At 35.6% G+C, this 9,862-nt stretch overlaps 1 protein-coding gene across 2 annotated transcripts in view; it reads left to right on the forward strand.

Moving 5' to 3' along the window:
• The window catches only part of LOC107661502 (alpha-ketoglutarate-dependent dioxygenase alkB homolog 3-like), a 9,306-nt gene extending 3,633 nt beyond the window's left edge, over positions 1 to 5,673 (forward strand). For both annotated transcript variants that reach the window (XM_016451114.1, XM_016451115.1), the window contains exons 7-10: positions 743 to 831; positions 905 to 1,114; positions 2,917 to 3,015; positions 5,236 to 5,673. In XM_016451114.1, the coding sequence (XP_016306600.1) occupies positions 743 to 831; positions 905 to 1,114; positions 2,917 to 3,015; positions 5,236 to 5,340 (503 nt within the window). In that variant the 3' untranslated portion in view covers positions 5,341 to 5,673. The remainder of the gene's footprint in view (positions 1 to 742; positions 832 to 904; positions 1,115 to 2,916; positions 3,016 to 5,235) is intronic.
• Positions 5,674 to 9,862: the final 4,189 nt, after the last annotated feature.

The raw sequence follows: 9,862 nt of genomic DNA on the forward strand, positions 1-9,862 counted from the left end.
TAAAAGCGTCTGCTAAATGACTAAATAAATAAAATAAAATAAAACCAAAACAGAAGAATCAAAATAAGCATGTTTTTGCGTACACATGATGACATTTTGCATCTGTCCCACTCACATGTTCACAAAGTGCTCTTCCCAAAATGACATTTTCCAGTCCTTCTTCATCAGTAAATTGGCAGGAATGCCACTGCCTCCCTCTTCCCTCATCTGTTTACCTTCTCCAGGACCGACATTATTTGAAAAAGTCCCAAATATACCAAATGTTTAAACATTTGCTTTGGACCAAGAGCAGTTCACGTTAGACTGTGACTGATCAAGATTGTTTTGACAAATAAGTTCTGGTTCCACAAGCTTTCAGCCCTTATTTGGTTTGCTGAAGATCAAGGCGGTTTGTTGAGGAGAGATGTGCTATTCGTTTTGAAGCATTTTGAAATATGATTTTACATCTTCCAGATTATAAAACTGTAATTTCAGATTATAATAAGAATTATAAAATCTGTTTGAGGTAGGGATAGTAAATAACCACCCAGAACAGCCTAGAAACCACATAGCAACATGCTAAATCCATTTGGCAATTGCCATTAGGTTAACATTTGCTTGTACTAAAGAATTTTGTATTTTTTTTTTTCATTTTTGGTTGAACCATCCCTTTAATTATCTTTTAAACCCCAATAGATGTTTAGCAGTATTGAAAGCACATATAGCTGAACATACTTCATATTTAATATGTTTTGCACTTCAGGTGATGCATATGAGGAACCCAGACTCACTTGTTGGTATGGAGAGCTGCCATATACATATTCACGCTCCACTATGCAGGCCAATGCTCAGGTATACCGCTATTCCATATGGCACATTACATCTATCAATGTGTAAAGTGAAGCATGTTTTTCTCTTATTACAGTGGCATCCAGTTCTCACCACTTTACATCTGGCTGTCGAGAAGAAGAGCGGCCACATGTTTAACTCATTGCTGTGTAATCTGTACCGGGACGGTAAAGACAGCATTGGCTGGCACAGTGACAGCGAGCCGTCATTAGGACCCCAGCCCATCATCGCCTCTCTGAGTCTGGGCGACACTAGAGTGTTCAGTCTCCGAAAGCAGCCACTTCCTGTGAGTGTGCCAATGTGTAACTTCCTGTCACAGTCATGCTATGGTTTAAATGAGGGGAATTATAGTGTTTGGATGCACAGTATCTTAGGGCTGCGTTTAATCATAATAGAACCAGTATGCAGATTATGGTTGGCAGCTGTTGTCAACAGAAGAGAAGCTTTAAGTGCTTCCTGTGGTTATATGCTTAAAAACCCAATGGTTTAACATTTGACAATTCAGAAATGAAGATATTAGTCTTGTAATTTCACAGTGCTGTTAAATAAAATTATTATAATTATTATTATAATTTTTTTATTTTACAGTGAAATATTACAGTGGTAATATTTCTTATTTTGTTCATTTTTAATTTGTAATATAATATATATCTAATATATTTAATTTTTAATTTATCGATATCTGTCAATATTGGATATTTAATTTAATATATTTCTAGTAAACTAAATCTTTTAAAACGCTAATAATTGAATAGCTTTTAAATGTAATGTTCGGATATTTAATTTAATATAATCAGATATTTAATATAGATTGGATATTTAATTTAATTTAATTCTAGGGTAGCATTTTATTTAAATTTTTATTTATTAAAAATTTTAATGTCTGTCATTTATCCATTTTTTTTCTTTTAAATTTATAGATATCTGGCGATATTGGATATTTAATTTAATATATTTTTAGTAAAGTTAATCTTTAAAAATGCTAATAATTTAATAACTTTTAAATGTAATGTTTGGATATTGAATTTAATTCTATTGTAGCAAATAATTCCAATTTTCATTTATTAAAAAATATTAATGTCTGCCATTTTTCCAGTATTTGGCTTTAACATGAAAATCATTATTGACTTGTCAGTACCGTTTAGAATTTTAATATCAACGCATCCCTAGGTTTAAAATTGCAAATGTTAATACTTTTACCAGAAGCCCGATGATGTTAATGGAAGTTTCTGGCTGTTGTAATTGAGTCATTTTAAAGGGATAGTTCACCCAAAAATGAAAATTCTGTCATTAATTACTCAGCCTCATGTTTTTCCAAACCTGTAAGACCTTCGTTCATCTTCGGAACACAAATTAAGATATTTTTGATGCATTCTGACAGCTCTCTGACCCTCCCAAAGACAGCAAGGGTACTACCATGATCAACGTCCAGAAACGTAGCAAGGAGATCGGTAAAATAATCCATGTGACATTAGGGGTTCAACCGTAATATCATGAAGCTACGAGAATACTTTTTGTGTGCAAAAGAAAAAAAAAAGATTTTATTCAACAATTCGTCTCCTCCGTGTCACCGTAGCGCCATTTTGGAGAGTATACACTGAACGCAAACTGCACATATACTAGGGCTGGGCGATAAATAGATAACGATATTCTGTGTGAGCCGCACCACATGGATATGTTGTTTTACGTTCAAATCAAAGCACAAACAATGTAGAAAATGTATCCGTGTGGTGCAGCTGACACAGAATAGCATACGCTGTTTACGTTCAGTGGATACTCTCCAAAATGGCGCTAGGGTGACGAATTGTTGAATAAAGTCGTTTTTTTTTTCTTTTGGGCACAAAAAGTATTCTCGTAGCTTCGTAATATTACGGTTGAACCCCTGATGTCACATGGATTATTTTACCGATCTCCTTGCTATGTTTCTGGACGTTGATCGTGGTAGTACCCTTGCCGTCTATGGGAGGGTCAGAGAGCTGTCAGAATGCATCAAAAATATCTATTAATTTGTGTACCCCTTTAAGCTTGTTTGAAGAATGAATATAAGTTGAATTAGAGGTCAGGGTAGATTCTATGTATGCGTTTCAGGAAGACAAAGGAGACTACACCTATGTGGAGCGCATACGCATCCCGTTGACCCACGGGACCCTCCTGCTCATGGAAGGCTGTACGCAGATGGACTGGCAGGTATGTCACTTTTAACTGCTCTGAAGAAAGTGTTTGCTGTCACTATGATTTTGGTAATTACAACAGAATAGGCAAACCATGCTAAGTTTCAACACAAGCTCAGATGGCAGCAGAAAAAGCAAATACAAAGATTTCACTGGTATTTTGGATAGTGTAAAGTGATAATGTCCATCAGTAAATCTAACAATCACTTTAGCCTCTTGGCAAGAACTTTTACACTGTGTGTATCTTCAAGATTCAATGTGACTCACTAAGAACTGGCAGGAGCTCTTGTTTAGTCTAATGTGAGTGGTTAAGATGCCAGTTAACACTCTTCTGAATGCTGACGATAAGCCAGACTGTGAAGAAAGGCTGAAAATAGCTAAATCGATGTGGAGGGGTGGAGATGGTGTTCCTTTGTTTTGGCTCGAGTCTGTTCTGGAAAACTGATCAGATGTGGTAGAGATGATCTGGAACGGTCACACTGTTCGCCATCCAGAGAGCGTTAAGTGCAAACGCTGTTTTCTGCTGATGTGTAACAGTGTGAAGGGGGAAAGCGAACGTGTTTCTTCACAGCATACTGAAGCGGACAGTGTTTCCAAGAAAGACTTTGCAAAACATTGCACTAGGGCTGGACAATAATTCAATATCAATATGTATCGCGATATAATTATTTTCAATAACGGTGATATGATTTTTAAACACATTTCCGATATTTCGATATACATTACCAGTGTTTCCCATGCATTGATTTATTTGTGGCGTTTGACTTGTTGAATAAACATTAGCACTGCACTTTTCAAATCATAACGTGGCGCGGGTGTTTTATATGATTGTATCTCTGAAGGGAACCGACTGTCTTCAGAAAAGTTTCGATGACATTTTCATTTTATCTGATAACACTTATAATACTACACACAATGGGGAGAACTCACAAAGCATGTGATATCAGAGCAGAAACCTGCGTCTTATTCAGTACGTACTTGTAATATAGTTTGACTGGGGGCTTGATTCTGTAAAATAGCAATGCTATTCATTTAAATTAAGTCATTATAGTCACTCTTTTCACCGCAAACACACCTGTTAAATATGATGATAGTATTGACATATAGTCGTAAAATAATAGAATAATTTGGTAGTGCTATGATGACTTATGAACTTTATTCACAAAACTAAGAAACTGCCCAATGTAATTTGTTTGTTTTTTACATTTTTGTAATTTTGCTTAACAGCTTTTACATTTTTGTACTTTTTTGTAGTTTCATTTAACAGGTTATTTTACATTTTGTAGTTTAATTAAAAAGTTTTTTTTTTTTTACGTTATTTTACATTTTCGTACATTTTTATAATTTAACAGGTTTATTTTGCATTTTTGTAAATTCATTTAAATGATTTTACATTTTTTGTACATTTTGTAGTTTCATTTAACAGGTTATTTTTACATTTTCTTTTATTTTATTGATCTTTTTTTTTTCCATTTATGTGCATGTTTGTAATTTAGTTTAAATGGGTTTGTTTACCTTTTGTGCATTTTTGTAAATTCCATTTAACGTTTTTGTGCATTTTTGTGTATTCATTTAACAGGGATATTTAGCAATTTTTTGCACTTTTGTAATTTCATTTCAAAAACCTGCTGGAAGTTATTTTTGTTCTGTTTGAGTTGTTTTTGGATTCCGACTCCAAGACAAACCACAGGCCTTTGGTGAGGCACAAAGAACGGAGAAAGGTCAAGAACATTTTATGGCGACATCTGAAAACTGTTTAAGAAAGGTCACTCCCGCATTGCACCAAAAAGCTTTCAGATGATCTTATTAGGTTGACATAACTCACATTGACCTGTCAAAATAAAGCTAACTAACCCCACATGTATGGCTGTTCGCAGTTGCCTTTAAAATGTGCACAAAATATTTATAAGTTTTAAAAGCTGTTACATAACTGTCAAAGGGTCTTTCTGGGTCAAAAATATAACAGCGGACACCAATTCAGCATTGTAATTGTGTATGTAAACATACCGCTTTTGCTTAGTAAAGCTACATTCTTTATGATCTGTCTGTACAAATATACATGACACAATGTATTATCGTATATTTGAATTATTGAATACACATCATGCATCACCGCTGTCTTTCGAGGCGAACGCCAAGGCCAGTTGGAGTCTGATTAACCTCTTTTAACTTTGTCCAATGGTTACATTGCCTTGTTGTGAGTGTGGTTTTAACATTATTCATGCTTTTTAAATAGCACCAGGTGGCAAAGGAGTACCATGACCGCGGGCCTCGGATAAACCTCACGTTCCGCACCATATACCCAGAGCCAGAGTGTCCCAGTGGGAGATTTGTGAGGTGATCACTGGGAGAAGAGAAGAAGAGACCACAGGTTTGACCAGATCTGGAGAGGTCTGTCTCATTCACAGAGCACTAGTATACTGTTAAACACATATCCATTCTGTTCAGTTTAATTATTTATTTACTTGTGATAGTTCGCTTTTGATCAAAGACCCTGAACAATGATAAGCTTGTCTGGCTATGATGGCATGTTTGTTTACTTAAATTATTCTTTTCTCACAGCAATTGTCCACAAATTGCTTATGTTATAAATTAATGTTATTGGTATTACTTGTTTACGATGTTTGGAGAATATACGTCAAAAAAGCAGTGCCAAGTGGCCCATATTTCAGTTACGGCCCCCAAAAGGCTCTTTTTCTAGGTAAATTGCTGTTTAAATATTATATGTTGTGCAATTTTTCATTTATAGCTTGTGGTGAATAAACCTGAATTACAAACATTTGTTCAGTGTCATTATGGGGTTGGTTACACTACCGTCCAAAAGTTTGGAGTCTGTAAGGTTTTTTAAATGATTTTGACGTCTCTTATGCTCACCAAGGCTGTTTTATTTAACCAAAAATACTCTAAACGCAGTGAAATATTATTACAATTTTAAATAACTGTCTTCTATTTTAATGTTTTAAAATAAAATTAAATCCTGTGATGCAAAGCTTAATTCTCAGCATCGTTACTCCAGTCTTCAGTGTCACATGATCCTTCAGAAATCATTCTGATATGCTGATCTGATGCTCTAGAAACATTTATTATTATTATCAATGTTAAACGTTTTGGTGGGAATCGTGATACTATAAATGTCTTTACAGTCACTTTTTTAATCAATTTAATGTGTCCTTGCTAAATAAAAATACTTAAAAAATCTTACTGACTCTAAACTTTTCAACCATGGTGTATGTCTTTTGTGTTTAAAAACAATTTAATAATTAAAATTGCACAAATGTGATGTAAAACATTTTATTACTGAGGTAACAAATTCACAGTAAGCCTTTTGTCCTTTTTTTTCAATGAGGTTATGAGCTTTATTATATTTTGAAGGGCTGCCAGTCTTTCCTAGACGTCTGTTTTTTTACAACTTGCAGCTCTCAGATTGTTTTCTCTGTGCAGATGGTTGGTAAGCTATACACTTGACTGCTAGCCTCTTCTCATTATTGATGAGTCATGGTCGAGTCAGTGTGTGGTTGGTTAAGAGCTGAATGGTGTCTGTCACCACCAACCTCAAAAGACGAGGACCACGTTATTTTGATGTCAGTTGAGCCAGAAATGCGATCAAAGAAAATGCTCTTAGTTCATACACAAATATTATATAACATGCAGTTTAAAATGTTCTTGAGTGTCTTTTTAAATTGTTGCATATTCATCTCTGGGGTGAACAAGGCCCAAAGGTCAGATATGGGGCTGTTAGGTCACCCTTTTAAAGACAATATTCCTAAATATGGGAACGCTATCGAACATAGCAGTCGTTTTGGCAGCACATCTCAATAGCAGAGATTATCCAGAGAACTTCAAAATGTTTTGAAACTGCAAACCGTAAATCCCGTACTCTTGCATGTGACTTCCAGTGATTTGTCGGAGCTGTTTAATTTGAGTTTCTTGGTGTTCCTTTCTGCTCGCCTGGCAATGCAACGCCTTTCAGAGCTTCCCCATAGAGCCCGACCTGCACAGGGAAATGCTGCTTCTGTTCTGGAATGCAGAGACCCTCGCTGTGTAATGGGATCATTGGCCATTATTTTTCCACTCCAGTTAAATTGTTATAAGTTTCATTCCCAGAGTGTGCAGGGAGATCTGTTTGGTTAGGGTAAGTAGCGTACGCAACAACTGTCAGGATTGAGCTCTTGGTGAGAAAAATATCCTGCACTCGCATATAAAGGGATAGTTCACTCAAAAATGAAAAGTCTGCCATCCTCATCCTTAAAACGAATATAACTTTTGTTCACCTTTGAAACACAAATGAGAATATTTTTATGAATTTTGAAAGATTTCTGTTTGTTTTAATCAAAACTTTGCTGCTTCAAAAAGTTAATTGAAAGATTGTAAAATAAGTGTATTAATTGAACGTTAAAGGGATAGTTCACCCAAAAATGAAGATAACCCCATGATTTACTCACCCTCAAGCCAGAAAAATACAATCAGAGTTGTTATATTAAAAAATGTCTAGGCTGTTCTAAATTTTATAATGGCTTATAATATTTATGCGTCCTACGTCATCCGAACGCCACTATCTTGTGAACGTGCGCACAGCAGTTAGCAGAAGCTAGAGATTATAAAGTTGTAAATAGGGATTTTTTTTTTGTTTTTTTACACAAATGCATCGATTCAGTTCAGAAGGCGTTTATTAACCCCCTGGAGTCGTGTGGAGCATTCTTTATGATGGATGGATGCACTTACTTTTGCTTCAAAATCTCGACCACCATTCACTGCCATTATAAAGCTTGGAAGAGTAATTTAGTTTTTATTTACATATAAACATTGATCAACACAAACTTAGAGATCATAAAATGTGGTAAACAGAAGCTTCAACGTTCTTGCTTGACACGCAAGAACCAATTTGTTGTTATGTGTCACACAAACACGTTTTTGGGTTTCAGCAAGAACCAATGCGGTTTGTTCTCACATGTCACACAAAAACATTCAAGTTTCCTCAAGAACCACTGAAGTTTTTCGCATTTCCCTCAACCATGTTTGATCTGCTCTGTTTTTGTGTTGATCAATGTTTATATGTGAATACAAACCTGTTAATCATATATAGCAATCGGATCTCTTCAGAAGACTAGACTGCTCAACTCATATGGATTTACTTTTGCAATCTCTTTACAAACTTTTAAAGTCTCTTTATGAACTTTTTGAAGCATTGAAGTTTTTGATTACATGGACTTTCAATGGAATCTCTAAGTCTCTCAGATTTGCTTAAAAATAGCTGTCAATGCTTAATTTGTGTTTCGAAGATGAACGTAAGTCTTGCGGGTTTGGAGCAACGTGAGGGCGAGTAACTGATGACAGTATTTTCATTTGTAGCTGAGCTATCCCTTTAACATATATTGATTTTCAAGATGCCGCTCTGAAACCTTCACAGTACCGCTGGCCAGAGCACCTTTAAAAAACCTTTTGGCATAGTGTCCAGTATGCTTTTAGCATTTCCCGGTTGCACTGGGATCATAACCAAAAGTGGGCAAAAACTGCATGTTTGGAAAGTCCAGTGACCCATGGCCTGCCAGGATCCTCACTGCCAGTAGCCCTTCAGTGGCCTTTTATTAACAATACCACATGGATTTGTTGTTAGCACCTGTGCTGGAAACGTTTCCTTGTGTCCAACCGCTAAGGTTTGCTTTCCTGTTACATCAGAGTCATGCAAACCATGCCTCTGGACCCCTGTTTATCATATGAGTTGGACTTGGAACCAAAATGACGTTCATAATGACAGCGATTTTCAGCAAAAGACACGACTGGAAGTCATTGCTTTTCTATGAAAGATTTGAGGTGACATGGATTGTGTTCTTGGATGCAAATTCCACAACTTTTTGTCACATAAGGTTAACAACAACATGCACGGCGTGGGCACAAATCCATTAGTCACTGGCGGTGTTTTGTCTGCTAAAGTCAAGGCCTGTGCTCCGTCCCTGGTTTTCTCGTTCCCACCAATACTAAGACCCAGTTCTCAATCTGTCTTAGCGGCAAATTCCTCCTTTTTCCCAGAAGAACTTTGGAACAAAAACAACATCCCCTCCAAGTACGCTGCACTCGCCACGACACATCTAGATCAGGATAAAGTTTACTCCCACAATACAGCGTGCAACATGCTTCCAAGAAGACATGGACTGAATATGAAGGCATATCGTTTGCTGTATATCTAATTTCTGACTGTTTACACATAGGGATACACAATATATCAGATTTTTTTTTTATTTAACAGTGTCATTGGCATTGGGTTTTTAATTATTCATGCTCATTTCACTTATATTTACATTAAAATTACCGGTAACACTTTACAATAAGGGTACATGAATAATCATGTACTAATGTCTAAATTAATACTTAATTCATCAAATACTAATGATTATTAAAGTTGTTAACTAATCATGAATTAATGAAGAGCTATCCTTAACTACAACTGGAGTCATATGGATTCACGCATGAATAACGGCAGCCTTAATTACATGTTAGTACATGTTTGATAGTTAATGCATTAATTAACGTTTATGGGTAAACTAAATCAATCTGCCTCTTTAAGAAAGAATAACAAATACTCCGACTTTGAAATAAATGAAAAGAATTTAATATCATACTTTGAGCTTTTGACATCTTCAGCTTTATGATTGATCTTGTCTGTTTTCTGCTTTGCCATAAACATTACTGGGTGGAAAAAGATTAGTTGATCCTCCTCATCAAGTGTAGAAAATACTACTGTAAATACACTAATAACTGATCTTCATAAAGCTGAAGATGTCAAAAGCTCAAATTATGATATTAAATTCTTTTAATTTATTTCAAAGCCAGAGTATTTCTTATTCTTTCTTAAAGAGGCTGTTTGC

The sequence above is a fragment of the Sinocyclocheilus anshuiensis genome, unplaced genomic scaffold, assembly GCF_001515605.1.
Source record: "Sinocyclocheilus anshuiensis isolate Anshui unplaced genomic scaffold, SAMN03320099.WGS_v1.1 scaffold491, whole genome shotgun sequence".
Taxonomy (NCBI): Eukaryota; Metazoa; Chordata; class Actinopteri; order Cypriniformes; family Cyprinidae; genus Sinocyclocheilus; species Sinocyclocheilus anshuiensis.